The sequence below is a fragment of the Triticum dicoccoides genome, chromosome 7A (assembly GCF_002162155.2).
Source record: "Triticum dicoccoides isolate Atlit2015 ecotype Zavitan chromosome 7A, WEW_v2.0, whole genome shotgun sequence".
NCBI lineage: Eukaryota > Viridiplantae > Streptophyta > Magnoliopsida > Poales > Poaceae > Triticum > Triticum dicoccoides.
In genome coordinates, this window is record NC_041392.1 from 321,254,665 (window position 1) to 321,272,225 (window position 17,561).

General features: G+C 45.4%; 1 protein-coding gene across 2 annotated transcripts in view; it reads left to right on the plus strand.

The window, feature by feature from the left end:
* The window catches only part of LOC119331741, a 19,243-nt gene extending 1,999 nt beyond the window's left edge, over nt 1-17,244 (plus strand). Inside the window, exons 4-5 of one of the 2 annotated variants that reach the window (XM_037604904.1) lie at nt 6,915-6,968; nt 15,977-16,074. In XM_037604904.1, coding sequence (XP_037460801.1) covers nt 6,915-6,938 — 24 coding nt within the window. In that variant the 3' untranslated portion in view covers nt 6,939-6,968; nt 15,977-16,074. Of the gene's footprint in view, nt 1-6,914; nt 6,969-15,976 lie in introns of both variants that reach the window. The other variant, XM_037604903.1, reaches the window with a different exon arrangement.
* The last annotated feature ends 317 nt before the right edge of the window (nt 17,245-17,561 follow it).

The window sequence follows — 17,561 nt, forward strand, 5'->3', positions numbered from 1 at the left end:
TCAGACTTTTGATCGGACTACACTAAGGATAAGGAAAACATTGTACGATAGAATGTTACGTGTTGTAAACCAACACCACACCTGACTCCTATTCCTGTATGCCATCGTGCACTGACATGGAGTCTACCATAACCGGAGCTATATAAGGGGCACCATATAAGGGGATCTGCTCCTTTCGCCTAGTTTAGCCTACACCACGTGGAAGATTTCCATATATAAAGGAGAAGCAAGGCAGGAAGTACGGCTTTTATCCATCTTGGACGCCTGAACCTGGGTATATATTGTGTCTTTTGTGTTCTTTGTCCAAGACCCCTTGGTTTCCTCACGTGATGTCCCCTCAACCACAAATTCCACGTACTCTCTCTAGTACTGCTGTGACGTAAAAGTAAAATACCTTGATAGCTCGCGCTGACCATGGGGACGTTACGAGATCAGGACAGATCAATGGACGAGGAAGGTTCATCAGGCAGCAAAGTGGATGATCTAAATTATAGACACATAGTTTGATGGCAAGTCAGGAGAAAGAAGCTTGCAAGGATGATCCGTGTATGAGTCGCGAATGGGGAGTACCTATGAGCTACAATTCCAAGAGAGAAGTAAGTTATTGCAAGGAATATGACTGTAGTCATTGTAACACCTCGGGAGCTGTCCCACCAAACACAACGTGCACGTCGCAACATACACGCCATGTGAGTGGTATGGTAGGTATCACACCACAATTCTTCAACAGCCTGCAACAAACAAACAAACAAATATATATGTACGAGAACCTCAAGTAACTATCTTCTGCTTCTTGTCTGCTTTTGAACCCTTTATGGCTGGTGCCCGAGAATCGCTCCACTTGCGCCTGACACTCGGGCCACTCGTCGTACACTCTCGGAACCTTCCCTATGTACACGACATAGCACTGCTTTTTCGCCATCAAGGATCTAGGTACCTGTTAGAGATGCATCTTCATCAGGAGAATGTACAATTATATGCATCAAAATATATTTGAGCAACACGAAAAGAAAGGGTTGGCAAATAGATGCAGCATATAGTAAACATAAATAATCAATGCAGTTTCATCGTACGCAAACTAATTAACTAGAGGTACGCAGATCATCGTACCCAAACTAACAAAGTAGCATTACACAAGTTCGGCAGGGACCGTGGACATCGCAAAGTTTCATCGCTACAGAAAGTATACAAGTTCAATCGACACATATCATCATCATCGGCATTGTAAATTACTACAAGTTCCATCCATCCATATCATCGAGGATGCACCCTAGCTTCTTGAGCGGCGTGAGGTCCTGACGTTGCATGCCTATGCGAGTTCGGACGTCAGCTTGTGATATAGGGCCGTGGTGGAACATCCCTTCTCTTCGACGATTTCTTTCATGATGATCTTCGCAATGTCCCTCTGGATGCGAAAGAAGTCATCTTTAAGTTTATAATCCGCTTCTCCTTGGGATTCTACTCACTTGTGGATATGATCATCGCTTTTGGTTGTCGTGCGAAGCTGTTGGTGATCCCTTTTGAACTCCATCATGAGATGGAGGAGGTAGAGTCCATCGTTCCTGCTTGGTTTCGGGACATGGATGCAGCAGAAGTTAGTTTTATGTGAGAAACCCGACCCGCGGTTCCTTTGTTTCCTGATTTGCAGGTGGCCACCCCTCAAGCTGAAGCCGTGGAGAGCATCATCTAGAATATTCATTACGTGGGTGTAGTCCTTCTCGTAGTTTCTGGTAGGGTCGAAATACACGGCGTGAGAGACTCGCGGGTAAAGAACGATAAAGATGGCGCGTCCGTTGCTGCAGGGAAAAAAACACCTCAAATTATTTTCCATATGAGCGAGAAGGAATGATTGAAATGTACGAAAGGGTTTTCCGGCACTGACTTACTTTGGATGATAATGCAGGACGACAATTTCTTGGTCCTTATTCCTTATCATGAAGTTTTCGAGGTACTCCCTAGCAGTTTTACACTCATAGTCGCCGAGACTCAAGGACTCGTGCATCTAGTTTGGATACGCCACACAGATTTGCGAGACTTGTTCTCTCGTGATGACGGAGTTCATATGTAGCACAAAAAGGCGGACGATTGTAAAATCGAGCCACCTTGTCAGAAACATCTCGAAGATATGCTCAAACCGCAGGAAGAACCACCTCCGTGGGTCGTGTGTTGACGTAGAACTTCCCCTCAGGCACACGAACCGCGTATAGCGGATATCCTGGATCCTTCGAGGCTAGTAGGCTTATCTCAGTCGACAGCACATGGTCGTGCAGTGTCCTGAGATCTCCTGATATGGCCGCCAGCGGTTTCGGCGGTAGGATCTGCTCGCCCGCGACATGGAACATGGCCGCACCTTTGACGGGTACACACTCTGCAAAATCCGCCGTCTGGCTGCTATGTGCTCTGGCTTGTTTGTAGGCAGCAAAGCCTTTCTTCGGCTGTTTCTTCCTCTCCTTTTTCTTGGGCTGACCTTCCAGACCCTTCCTTAACCCCTCCACCAGTGTTGTCGGGCTAAGCACTATATGACCCTCGGCTAGTTGAGCCTACGTTGAGGCGGCATCTTCAGGCGTGTCTTGTGAGGATTGCATGAAGAGAGATTTCTTGCAATCAACCCTAGGACGTTCATGCCCGGGCACATCATCCATCTCCTCATCGGCATGCTGATAGCCCGAGTCATCATATGGCTGACTCATCATTTCTACGTTGTCGTCATAGGCGCCTGTATTGAGGAACCGAAGAGGGTCATCCTCGTCCATCTCATCATCCATTCTTTGTTTTACGGGGTCCGCTATTGGACCCCCTTCCTCGCGTCGTCCGCTACTCTCATCCGGCACTACAGGCGCTGGTAATTGCGTAGGCGGGTTGGTGGTGTTCATACCTACTTGCTAATATGTGGTTATTGGTGTGCTCTCGGCCGCCTCCAGACGAAGAAGATTCTTCGGCCATAGCAGCATCCAAACCTTGCAGTTTCCAAGCCGCATCGGGGTCTCGTCCTCCTCTCCCCCGAGCCGTACTGGAGGAGGCAAATGCTCGTGTCCCGATTTCACACTCGACAAGGTAACCCTGAAGTGGCCACCGGGGATCGGTTGGCCATGGAATGTGAGTTCCAAGGGCTTCGTTATCACCGCCTTTCCCATGTCCACCTTCTAGCCTTTGATCATGTAGAGTACGGTGCATGGGGTTTCGTCGGCCTGGAAAGACATGTCTGCGGCGTAAAACATCCGAAAGGCAACGCAAACAGAATATTCTAAATATATGTTGGTGCAACGTGTAATTACCGTGAGGGCGTCGAGCTCAGCCAAAGACGAAGGCCCGCCTAGCGTGCCAGAGACAGAGGATGGACTGCTATGAGCGGGTGCGGGTGTGGGTGCGAGCGCGGGTGCGGGAGCAGGCGCGGTTGCGTGAGCAGGTGATGGTGCGGTTTTGATGTTCACCGAGTTGCTCCCGACGAAGCTGGGCATGGGAAAATCATTTGCCGTCTTGTCTGGACTTTCCTTCGTCCAGTTGATGATAGCCGGGATCAAGTTAGTATCAAAATCATTTCTACAGGCAGCTACAACTTTTTTTTGCGTCCCCAGCTTCTTTTTTTTTTCAAACGCAAGCTTCACCTTCTCGTCGATGTCCGTCTAACTGAACTTCCTTTTCTGTTTCTTGGCCTCCGGGCCCTCGTTGTAAAAGATCTTCCACGTGGCGTTGTCTCTGGCGCCGTGCACACGTCCATATTGCGGCTGCTGGTCCAAAGGGAGTCCCTTCAGTTTGTTCAAAGCCGAGTTGAGAGGGGTGTCCCACTTGGGCCTCATCGACGAAGACTCGCTTTCGGCTATAAGTCTGTATTGCTTCTCCTGCAAAAGGAACGTGAATCGTTTACGAATGTGTAGTCGACTTGATCAGAAGCTAAATAAATGTAAGGTGGTAAAGAATAATTACCAGTATTCTAATCAATTTCCTTGTGATCGGGTCCGTGTAAAAAACCTTCTTTTCCTTGTCCCACTTGTACCCCCTGATGAAGTCACGTTCCAAGGAGGCGGTGAACTTCGCGAAGGGGCCTGGGATCCCCACGGCTTCACGTTCCTCGTCCTTCTTATCCCATATGGGCCTTTTGCCAAGGTACCCACGACTTACGAGGCATTGGTTCCCCGTGTTACTTTGCTGAAGCCCCTTGAATTTCTCAGCCTTAGACTTGACTGCGGCGGTAGTGCAAGTGTCCTTGAACTTTTGGATCTCTTCCGTAGGTGTTGAATTGTCCTCCAGAATTTTGGACGGGGGTTCTTTAGCATCAATAGCTCGTTTCACCCTCCCTTTTTAGGAGGCCAAATCATTGCTGAACATGCCCATGGCGTGATTGTTAATCTTTTTCATCTTCGGGTCATCCCACGGGTGTTCTATGCGGTCATCCCGGTCGGGGAACTGGAATCTCTTGTGCAGCTTCGTTAGGAGCAACTGCTTCAAATGTTTTTTACCCCTTAAGTCATCATCGTTGATGCTTGCGGTTTCCTGTAGGATGCATCCGAGTTGGTTCCCGTAGCACTTGCGAGGTTCATCCGGCTCTAATGGCTCAAACTTGCCAGGGGCCATCTTTGTGATCAGCAGTCGTTCGATGCCGAGTTTGTTAGGTTTTCGTATCCTTTGCTTCTTCTTTTCGTTAGCGGCTTCGGCGCCGGTACCTTCCCCACCGGTCTCGGCACCGCCATCGGTGCCGGTGCCATCGATGTCGATGTCGGCGTCAGTACCATCATCGAGGCCGCCCTGCAAACCTTGACTATGCTTAGTAGCCAAAAAGTCGAGGTAGTTATGTTCACCCTCATAATCCATCTCGTCTGCATTGTGGTCAGAAGGCCCGGTTTCTTCGTTGTTCGACATGTTTCCTACGATTAAGTCCCCTCGTTTTATTCTTAAACTATAATAAAATGAGTAATGACATAAAAAAGTCTATGGTTGCCGGAATGTCCTTTCATTCCCGTCTCAGCACTCGATATGCCTACTTTCTAGTACAAGTCATGCCAAAATTCACGGAAATTTTTGGAAATTTTGGCATGACCTTTGCTAAAAAGTGGACATATCAGGCGTCTGAAATTTACCGGGACGCAAATAAATCAACATTCCGGCGAAACATAAGCCACTCGAATCATTTACCCTGCACATAACCATTATTTTCCAAATATCACATGTCCAAATTCCAAATATCACATGTCTAAATCACATGTCCACTTTAAATTTGCATATAACAGGAAGAAAAATATAGAACTTGAAGAAAAAATGCAAGAAGTCCTTTTTCTTCACAATATTTGAAACTAGTGTCAATCAATTCTGTTTTTTCTTTAAATAGCAACAATTGCTTTAACTAAAAGAAATTAAATACCTAGAATTCTGTTAACTACACCCAAAACACCTAAAATACCTAGAATTCTGTTAACTACACCTAAAACGCCTAAATTCTGTTAACTACACCTAAAACACCTATCGAGCCTACTAGAACCTCCACCAATAAAAATTCCTAGAATAATATTTTTGTCCTAATTTGATACCTAGCTAAATACCAATAAAAATTTCTAGAATAGTATTTCTGTCCTAATTTGATACAGAAAGTATACACATAAAAAATTGACTTGATTTATGTCCTATTTTATAATATGGACAATTTACCTATTTTTTGACATAAAACTTCTATGAATATTTTGGATTCAGAATTCACAAAATGCATACAACCATGAACAGTGGGAACATCAGAATCTAGCTATTTCATCAACACATTTTCTGAAATTTGAATTCACAATTTTCTGAATTTTTAATTCACAACGTCATTTTCTGAATTTTGAATTCACAAAAGCTACAGTTTTTCAATTGTAAATTAAACCTAGCTATTTCATGAACCCTAGAACCTAACTACAAAACCTAACTGCATGAACCTAACTACATAAACCCTAGAACCCTAGAACCCTTAGGCAGAGAGACAGAGAGAGAGAAGGGGCGGAGGACTTACAAGGGGCTAGGGGAGACGTCGGCCGCGAGGTGGAGCTCGGGGGAGACGGGTGCGGGTGGAGGAGCGAGCGCCGATGACACGGGCGGCGACGGACGGGGCACGGGCGACGACGGAGGGCGCGCGGAGGGCGACTACGCGGCGTCGGAGGAGAGGGATCAAATGGGGAATGGGATGGAGGAAAGAAGCAGAGGAGGAAGCGCGAAAATGGGGAATGGGATGGAGGAAAGAAGCAGAGGAGGAAGCTCGCGCAGGGGGTTATGTCAAAATAGCAGTAGTGCGGTTTCGTAACCAGCGCTATAGCTATCTTAGGTAGCTATAGCATGTGTTACGGAACCACGCTACTGCTATCTTAAGTAGCTATAGCGCGGGTTACAAAACCGCGCTACTGCTATTTTAAGTAGCTATAGCTCCTTTTTCATTATTTTGTATCATTTTCATTTTTTTTCCTTTTCATTTCTTTTTTTCTTTCTCCTTTTTCTATTTCTTTTCATTCACTATTCTATTCCTTTTTCATGTTGTTTTCTTTTCCTTTGTTTACCTTTTCTTTTTCTCCTCTGAAAGACGACTGAGCTAGCCGGAACCATATGCATGGTGGGAAGGGGATACAATAATGTATATGACTAAGACGATATTTATTACACATCATCTCGTCGATAACGATTAAGTGCGTATACAAAATAAATACACACACACACACATAGGTAAAATTGTGTCTACCATAACTTGCCACAGAACTAGTTAAGCGTCGCTAAACTTTTAACGGTTTAAAAGTTATCAAAAAATATGAAATAAATATGGGAGCATCTCTCTAATGTAATAAGATGGTTCAATGGAGGGATTGTCAAAATATGCATCTATGTGTCCTCGGCAAAAATAATAAGCATTTCAGCTCACTGCGACATAAATATATACTGAACTATTTGTTTTTTTTGTCCAGGACACATACAATCGTATATTTTAAATCCCTCCGTTGGATCATGTTATATTATAGGTATATTGGTTTAATATTTTTTTCATAATTTTTGAGAACTTTTGCATCGTTGAAACCCTTAAACTAGTTCTATGGCAAGCACTTGTAGAAAATCCATATATATATATATATATATATATATATAAATGATGCATGGTTTCTTAGCATCTACGTTTTTGTTTTTGAGTGAGCTTCTTTCCCTTCTTGTATGTTGACGAATAATTGAGCCCCTTGTTGTGACTTTTCCTTTTCCATGGAGTACGATCTTTCTTGGTAATGTAGTATTGATTTTTCTTTTGACGTATGCTTCATCGTCATCTTCCCTCATCGGGTTGCTGTACTGGTCGTAGTCTTCCTCGTTGGCGACTCTATCCATTTCAATGACGTTTCTTTTGCCTCTTCTCATGACAACACGGCTGGGATTCCTCGAGTCGGTTATGAAGAAGCAATGTGTCACGTGCTTAGCGTGTACTCATGACTCGTTTTTTACGATGGCGTTCACAGTAGCGCTCTTGGCGTCGGGTATAGACATGGTAGTGAAATACCGGTTTTCTCTTTCGACATTCTTAGCCCATCTGACACGGAACATCGCCGCACTGTGCAGTCCAGAGTAGTCAAGCTCCCAGATCTCCTCGACCCTTCTATAGAATCTTTCAGTTGTTGCGTTGTCACCGGTCATGCATTCCATCGTCACCTCTGAGTTTTGAAAATCACTGTTTATATCTTTGGCCTCTGTGTAGAACGTGTATCCGTTGATATCATATTCCTGATAGATTGCGAGGTTGGCCGGGGGCCATGTGCTAAGGCGTATATAAGCAAGCCGTCCGTAGAGCCCTCTTCCGGGGGATTAGTAAGAATATGCTCTTTGAACCAATGCAGGAAAGTGGAGTTGTGCTCTCTAGTAACTTCGACGTTCATCCTGCATAGCCCCCGGCCACGATACTTCTTTGCGATGGTTTCCTTGTGCAGTGTCACGAAAGGATCTATCACGCCTAGGTGATGTAGCACTACTAAGTTTGCTATGTCAAAGTTGTTGCATCGATCCGAGTAACCCACATGCAGTTCCCTGCGACCGTTGGAGTGACCTTCGAGCCTCCCAAGGTGCTTCTTAACGGGCAAACCAAAACCAGGCCGGCCTCCGCCATATAGATAATTCTCACAGAAAAAGATGCACTCTTTTGTCAGATAGCCCTGGACGATGCTTCCATCTGGTCGGGACATGTTACGAACGAATCCTTTGATGACCCCATTCATCCTCTCGAACGGCATCATGTTATGCAGGAATGATGGCTCCAGGTCTATTATGTCGTACACAATGTGGACACACATATGCACCATTACGTCAAAGAATGCGGGCGGGAAGTAAATCTCAAGCTCATTTAGTATCACAACGATCTCTTCCTGTAGCCTTCGGAGCTGCTTCACACTGATCGACTTTCGAGAGATGACGTCGAAAAAGTTGCAGAGACCAATAAGCGTGTCACGGACGTGTTTGTCCATTATCCCTCTAAAGGCAACAGGTAGTATCTGCGTCATCATCACATGACAGTCATGGGACTTCATCCCGCTGAACTTTTTCTTCTTGGTGTCTAGAAATCTGCTTATCTTCCCACAGTAACCTGAACTAACATTGATTCCGGTATGGCACTTAAAGAATTGATCGATCTCAGCCGGACTTAAGGTGAAGCAAGAAGAGGGGCAATAATCCTGTTCCTTCACTTTTTTGCCCTTCTTCTCCCGCGCCTCCGTCTCCGTCTTTGTCTTCTCTGACTTTTTACGGGGTGTTATGTACAGATCTGTCTTGATTTTCAAATCTTGCAAGTCTCTTCTTGCCTTCGGCCTATCCTTGGTTTTATCCGGCATGTTCATCAGTGTCGCAAGCAAGCTCTCAAGGACATTCTTCGTGATATGCATTTGATCAAGGCAATGAGGCGTGTCGAGTTTGTGCCAGTACTCCAAGTCCTAGAAAACAGACCTCGTCTTCCATACCTTCAACAGCGGCTCCGGCACCTTTTTCATCGTCTTTCCCGGCGCGGGGCACTGTTCCCAGTTTTCAACAGCTCATCGATTTCGGCGCAGCTCCGCTTAGGTGGAGGTTCTCAATGCTCAGCCTCACCATTGAATAGATCTCCATGATTTCTCCACGGGTCGTCCTTCTCGAGCCATTTTCAATGCCCCATGTACATGATTTTTCTAGACCCGCCATCTTTCGTTGACGTTAGCTGTTGAGACGTCGTATCACCCATGCACCGTGTGCATCCGCAATATTCGTGGCACAACTGGCCTGCGGCATATCCGTAACTGAGATAGTCGTGCACCGTCATGATCAGCGCGGCTCTCATATAGAAATATTCGTCTTTGCTGGCGTCCCATAGAAGAAAGAGTAATGGAGGGGGGGGGGAGAAGTAGTGAGAAAGAAGCAAAGCGAGGGAGAGAGGAGGTGGGAGCTAGGGAAAAGTAAAAGAAAGAGAGGATGGGGGAGGAGGAGGGGGTAGGAAAAGGTGGCTGCTGTGCCTTAGCAGCAGCGAGGGTTGGGAAAACGTGCCGCTGCTAAAATCGTAGCAGTAGCGTGCTCCTGCAACACGCGCTCCTGCTATGTGGGCCCCGCCATGTGGCAGCTTCAAACTTAGCAGCAGCACTCTCCCCTGAAAACGCGCTACTACTATATACTTAGCAGTAGCGCGTGTTTTGGAAGGTCGCTACTACTATACCTAGCCTGTCGGCAACAGTGTGGCAATTATAGTTGTAACGTGTTTTCCTGCAACCACGCTACCGCTATGTAGATAACAGTAGCGCCCTTAGTGACCACGTGCTACTGTTAAGTAGCAGCAGCGCTTCATTTTAACGCGCGCTACTGATAAGCCTCCATGTATAAACTTTTTCCTAGTAGTGCATTTGAGGATAACTACCACTAGTGATAGGAAACATTTGTCCTATATGACGCGAAAGTGAGGGTGCGCGCAGAAACTCTAATCGTACGCTCCGGATGCTAATTGCACACCGTTCAACCGCACTAGCCGCTCTTATAACTAACCATGGTAAAAGCGCATAGATAATTCTCGTTACCGGCTGCCACACTTTGCACATCTGCCCCGTGGCACTTGTCGCTAAGCATGGTAAAAAAGCTAGCTTATGTGGTAACGTGATTAAAGCCTTTACTGGTTCCTATGCATATGTACTAATTTCAGTAAAGGTTCTTGCAAAAAATAGTAACAGGATGAAACCATTACTACATTTTGACCTGTGTACATGGTACATGCTAATTTAATTTATGGTATTTTCCAATGGAGAAACATATTTGATGGTAATTGTATTAAGGTCAGGTAAGGAGCCTATGGCTATTAGTTGCTACTATGTACTATAGGTAGTAATTGCAAACATATCAATAGTACGATGTCAATTACCGAGAGCAATTTTGTGCAAATATAGTAAACCAAAGCAAGGTCCATAGTAAACCTAAAATAATCTTGTGATTTCTGTGAAGGCAATTAGGCCCTAGGGTAATTCGACCCTAATTTCTACACGGCTTTCATTTCCATCTTAGTTGCTAAAGAAAAAAAATGAATTATACCATATAGTAATGTAATTACTAGGCACTGCCAACCGTAACACCAAGGACCCGAACCCGAAATAGTAATGCAGTTACTATACACTAGTGGCTAGTGTATATGGGCATTACCATCTATTCATATACCCATTACTAACAATGATTAGCGGCCTTAGAAGCGGGACGTCGTGGAGCACGCGAGCATTGATAGTAACCAAATTAAATCCCGTTACTATTTTCTTTAAACACCTTTACCCTCAACTATTTAGCAGCGGTGGAGAGATCTACTTTTGCGGTGCGACCCGCCCACCTAATTAGGCCGGAGCGTAGGCCACCCGGGGTAGTTACCCCACATGTCCCATATACTATCATGTGCTACTATATACAACTTTATCATTTTAAATATGTTCATATACTATATCTAAAATATTTCAAAGGAAGATAGACGAAAAAATTGTATGTAAATCCATAGTTTTTTGTATATTTTGAGAATACCTTCATATTTGTAGATATAAAACAATGTACTAAAAAAATTGTGCATACTACCTAAAGAATAGTATATATACTATCCAAATGTTCTTATATACTACTCCCTTCGCCCGGAAATACTTGTCACCAAAATGGATAAAAGGAGATGTATCTAGATGTATTTTAATTCTAGATACATCTCTTTTTATCCATTTTGATGACAAGTATTTTCGGATGGAGGGAGTACATATTACAGGTATATACTCGGTTTTGACAGATACTACATACAACATACAAAACTAACGTGAAGGTAACTACCACTGGTGGTAGGAAACATTTGTTTATATGTTGTGCTAACACTTTCGAACTGCATGCTCAACGCAAGTGCACGACATTTTTTAAGTAAGAGTACTGCAATACTGAGACGAATGAACTTCTCGTCGCAAAAAACTGCATGCGGTTTTTCGATACTGTTTTTTATTTAATTTTTAAACTGTTTGTCGGAATGAGGCGTGTGATATACCGTTGGAAAGCTATGGATTAGGTGCAACTTCGCCATGTTGAACACTTTTCGAGATTTTTCACGGTTTAAGAGCAGTTTCGAAAACGGTGCGGTGCCCGACGAGTAACAGCGAGCGTCTTTTCGCGTTTTTTTCCGAACGGCTCGTCGGAACGATGCAAATGATATGCCGTTGGGAAGATATCGTCAAGGCGCAACTTTTTCATATAGAATACTCTCTCTAATTCCTTACGGTTTAAGAGCAATTTCAAATTTACCCAAACACGAAAACTCTTCTAAAATTTGGGATTTTTTCGATACGGTTTTTGCGGAAGTTTTTTAACCATTTGTCGAAACGAGGCGTGTGATGCGCCGTTGGAAAGTTATAGAAGAGCCACAACTTTGATATGTAGAACATGTTTTGAGATTCCTGGTTTAAAATTAATTTTGGAATTTTACCAAACCGCTCATCGGAATGATGCAAATGATATGCCCTTGAAAAGATATCAACGAGGCGCAACTTTTCGATGTAGAACACTCTAATTGCTTACGGTTTAAGAGCAGTTTTGAAATTACCGAAATGCGGATGCTCTGCTTTTCACGACACCAAAACCGACGCGTGGACCGCGTCAAACAGAAGAGTGCACTGATTAAGACTGAAAGCCGCATTGCATCAAACGGGGAAGCGAACTGCATGATTTCTTTTGTCAGATGTAAATTTCCCCGGAGGAGGAGGTGGAGTGCGCTTCACATCAGGCCTAAGTGAACCGCATTATTTTTTTTTGTCGTTTTCATGACAATTTTCTGCACTTCACATTTTTGGGAGTAAGTGAATGTGAATCACAACAGTACTGAAAGTGAACTGCGAAACTACCGAAAGTGAACCGTGACACTATCTAAAGTGAACCACATGAGTTTTTGCTGTCACTTTTCTGACCTTTTTATGAACGAAAGTGGGACCGCAAAGACGAGGGCAAGTGAACCACAACACTATCGAAAAGTGAACCACATTACTCTTTTTCTTGTTTCCCTAAATTTTTTTCGCACTTCAAGTTAGGCGCAAGTGAACAGCATCACTCTCGAAAGTGGAAAGTGTACCGCGGGGGCAGAATCTAGTGAACTACATCTAGAAAGAATCGAACTTGCGAAAGTGAACCGCGGGGGTATATAACTAGTGAACTACATCTAAAAAGGAGTAAACTTCTTTGAGATACTTTTTCTTCTTTTGGTCGTTTACCAAGTGAACCACGGAGTATTTTACACTGAACCATAATCTCACATGAAACAGTACTAAACTTCAAAAACAAAATAGACGATAGTACACATATACACACAGCCGTCCAAATCACAGAACACAACCTAAAATAAACAAAAAAAATGCATCCGAACCGCAATGCTCTAGTAGCAGAACCGCACCAGCCAAATTGTCATGTCCTATACACGCAATTGGCAATTGTCATGGCCTATCCACTAGACATATCCAGAAAATCGGTAGTGAACCTGTAGTAAAATTAGTAACCTCTTTACTGTAGATGCACTTTTGTACTACACATGTCTGGCCATGAAGTTTGTCATAACACCCCATGCAACACATAGTAAAAATGCTAACCACTTTACTGCACATTCCTAGGAAAACAATCAGTAGTATAACATGTACTCCCTCCGTTCCTAAATATTTGTCTTTTTAGACATTTCAAATGACTACTACATACGGATGTATGTAGACATATTTTAGAGTGTAGATTCACCCATTTTGCTATGTATGTAGTCACTTGTTGAAATGCCTAGAAAGACAAGTATTTAGGAACGGAGGGAGTAGTACAGTTAGTAACTTCTTTACCATAGATGCATGGACATGGTAGAGGCTGGTGCACCCCCCTCCCCCCGAGCCGCTCCCGCAATCGTCCTCAGGGGCAAATCTGGCCGCTTCCGCACTGTCCCCTCCTCTCGGCCTCTCTCCCCTACCGCCGCCGTTAGGCGTCGTCGGGCAAAGCCCGGCAGGCGTAGGTGGCGGCGGGGAGCTTCTTCCCCTCGGCATGGTCAGCGGCTGGCGAGGGACAGCGCGGGGGCGTCGGGTGGCTGCGGGCCCGGCGGCGTGGCGCTGGGAGTGCGGGGCAGTGGCATGACGGCGCCCTGGGGCCTGGACGGTGCGCGGCGGCTGCGGTGTGTCCTCCCCATCAGGTGGCGGCGCGTGGGGCGGCACGGGCCAGATCCGGTGCCGGTGGCTCGTCTTTCGGCGGGGGCTGTGGGCGGCATCGACCATGGCTGGCTTCTCCCTGATGTAGGTAGGGGCCGCGGTGTGGTGGCGGCGGTGGTGGGGTGGACTGGGGCGGAGGCGGGCAACGTTTAGCATTGTCGGCGGTCTACCTGGTGCCACGGCTGCGCATGGCTTGGGTCACGGTCGGTTGTTTCCTCTTCACTGTTGGGTGGGGGTAGCAGCGGCGTGGTGGCGGTGCGTGCCCGACGGCTCCAACGCTTGGAGCTCGCCGGGCGGCGCGGGTTGGGCAGTGGCCCGGTGTGGCTGCTGCTGCTCCGGCCGTGGGTGGCTCCACGGCAGCTTTGCAGGTCGGCTGCGGCGGCGGCTGGCTTGTGCTGGCGTCAGACTCGTTCGTAGGCGGCTTGTGTCGGCCTTCGCTATCTCTTCTCATTGTTCGGGCGCTACTTTCGTTGAAGGGTTGGCCTTCTCCCAGCTGCGGTCCATCTCTCGTCTCGCGCCCGGTGCTGCAGGACCGAGCTCGTCTCGTGCCCGGCTGCAGGACCGAGCTCGTCTTGCGCCCGGTGCTGCAGGACGGGTAGACGGAGGCTAGTTTTGGCCGGCCTATAGGGTCTCGACGCCGGGGGCCGCCCAGGGGTGCGAAAGGCGGGGCCTTTCCGCTCGTCTCTTTGGTTGGGGTAGCGGTGGGTCTCGGGTGAGGTGGTGTCAAGGTTTTGGATGCCGGGGCGGCGGCCCTGGTAGTGGTAGCGCGGTGCTCATGGGCACAGCCCGTGGCTTGGTGTTGCCCGGTGGCCATGGCCGTGTTGTGGTGGCTGGGTTGTGGCGTTCGGTGGTGGTGAGTGTTGGCCAGGGTGAAAACCTGTTCTATCTTTGAACCGACCGGCGGCGGCGAAGCTTGTTCCCTTCTTGAAGGCGTCGTACCGGCTCTCATTGCCCTCGTGTTGCTCCAGGGGAAACTTTGATCCTCGGATTGGGCGGTGGCGGCGCTCCGGTGTCATAACCTTCTTGAAGTCGTCGCCTTTGAGCCCACGGTTCGTCGTACACGGCTTCATCTCTTTGCAGTGGCGTATTCATGGTTGAAGCCTCTGGTTGCTCTTGTAGTGCTAGGGGTGGTGTGGCTGCGCTCAACGTGTATGTATCATGTCTTGGGTGTGTACGTGTCTTGTGGTGGCGTGCGTTTGTACCGGGTTGTTGATCGTTGCTTTATATATAAAGCGAGGTGAAAGCCTTTTTGGGTAAATGCATGGACATTGTTAATAAAATTTCAGATAACATGTACTAGTAAATATGTGTTGTTTGGGCTTTTGCTTCTGCTTTTACAGCTTTTCCACTTTGGCCAAAAAGCCATAAAAGATCCTAAATAGGTGCTTTTGGAGCTTTTATGGTTTTTGGAGCTCAAATAGGTTATATTGATTCATCAAAAGCCAAAAAAGCTCCAAAAGTACCTATTTCTTTACGGAGGGAGTACTATATATAGCACGGTTAAATTGACTAGTAAAGTGATCACTAAACGCTATTATATTTCTTTATAATTTACTAGTCAACTCGCTCGTTAAAAAACTCCAAAAAAGCTCCAAAAGATCACTAAACGCTCTTATATTTCTTTATAATTTACTAGTCAATTTTACTGGTTGAAGAAACTTGTGGGTTAGGATAGTAAGGACATGGTTACATATATGTGCAAGAGTCTTTTACCATCAGGTGGAAACTGCGGGTTGGGACGTGGTCACTTTCTTAATGAGCGAGTTCGATCGTGGTTCGAATGGCCGGGGCGTAGAAGAAGTTAATATATACACAACGACTCCAACGAGTCAAATTTAACTAATGAACACATACAAAGGTCTTGTGATCAAGATACAAGTAATAACAGAATCGAAATATACCTTAGACAGGTAAGATTTAACAAATGGCTAAAGAAAACAAGTGGCGTCCATATCACTGCCCATACCACTATCTGAGGGATAACCATAGCTAACGTTGTCATACAGATTATCTGTTGAAGGAAAATAATTAGTAAAAATCCAATCCTCGTCCCCAACCTTCTCTCATTGCCGACACCATGGGCAGCCAATCCTCGCTCCTCTGAGATGTACCCAAACATTGTCACGTTCATCGGTCTTAAGACTGGTAGCAATGAAGTTCATCTGTCTTAGGACCGGTACCAGTCATCGCATGCGACACTAACTCTTAAGGACTGTAATGTTTTCTCGGGTGCTTTTTCATTCTTCATGCATTCCCCTGTATGGAGTTATATTTATTTTTCACCTTTTGTTGAAGTCTCCCGTTAATATATCTTGCAGGAACAACAAGAAAAGCAACTTGAGCTAATCCTTGCAATTGGGGAAGCAAGTAGGATATTAGATGACAAGCAGGACTTAGGCCAGGAAACTGCTATATCTTCCAGTTCAGCTCCAGATTATGCAAATATAAGGGACCCGAATATCCATGGAACATCAGATTTTTAGGCACGGCAGATCAAATGTTTTTTTGGCAATTTACGTTGGCGCAAGGATGGCAACTAAACTTACCACCCTCGGCAAACATAATTTGCCATGAAAAACGTTTGATTTGCTATGCCTAAAAATCTGACGTCAGTTTTTTTTAGCATTTCAAAATATAAAAGCTGAAACACTTGCAGGCGGCAATAAAAACCCTGATTTCATTTGCCGAAATAGAAGCTATAGAAGCGTCATAAGCCTCTGCATTAAGGTTTTGTACCATCCAAATAGTGAAGAGGAATAGATGATTAAAGTGGTTCCCTGACGAATAAAATCACTGCTTTGAACAGTAAGCTGCCAGCAATATTTTGATATGCTCTTTGTAAACACAGGAGACGCAGAATAAATACACCATAACGTGTGATATGTGCAGAGCAAAGCTGTTGTTTTTACAAGATCCCACCTCATGTCTGGTCAGTAAGAAGATAATCGCTGCTTTAAACATGAAGATGTGGCTAATATTTTTTATACCCTATATTTGTAAAATACAGGAGGTCTAGAATAATTAACTGCAATATATATGTCTGTTCAAGCATGAACGCGGCTGGTGTCCAATAAGCCGCAAGCACGCTGAGAAGTTAAAATATGGAACCGGCTGGCAGTGGCTGGGCAAGTAAAATTATCTACTGAGCATTACCCATCTAGCTAGGACTGTCCAGTCTTCAACTCATCCTGTGATTGTGTAATGATTTGTGTTACACCGGTTTTGGCTTGCACAAAACATCTTTAAGATGGCCTCAAATGAAAAGGTGCCCAACATGAAAGTTACATATCCCGTTGAATCAAACAGTTTTTTTCCGTCATCTTCATCAGAGGTTGTATGCGACCCCCAGGCCAAATAAGTGCGCTGCATAGGAGGTGCTTGAAGATGGTTGGACTGTCTGGCACATTTGTGGAAACAAGTTGGAGATGGTTGGACTGTCCAACCCATTTGTGCAAACAAGTCCAAGAAGGGAGGTCCTGTAAGCAAAATTTCTTTAAGTGCGAAATGTCTGCAATACAAATGATTCAACAAAACATACGAGAGATTTTCTATTCATGATCCGAGTGTACCTTGTTCCATCGTGAAACCTTTCGAAGTTGAGTCCGTCGTCGTCGAACGTTCTTCTTTTCTCCGCCACTTTACTTCACAAGTTCCTATGATGGACGAAGAACAAACCTTTCGGTGTATACGTGTCTGTAATATAATGCGTGTCGTCTATTACGGCACGCCTGTGACAAGAACCACTGCTCTCAAAAGAGTACCGTAAATGGACGCGGTGTTTTTGCACACGAGCACACATGTGCTCGCTATCAGGGCGGCTCGTTCACTTCTTGAGATGCGGCGCATTTAATGGCGCAGCGATATACGAGAGACCAGATAATGATGGGAAAGAGTACCCCGTCG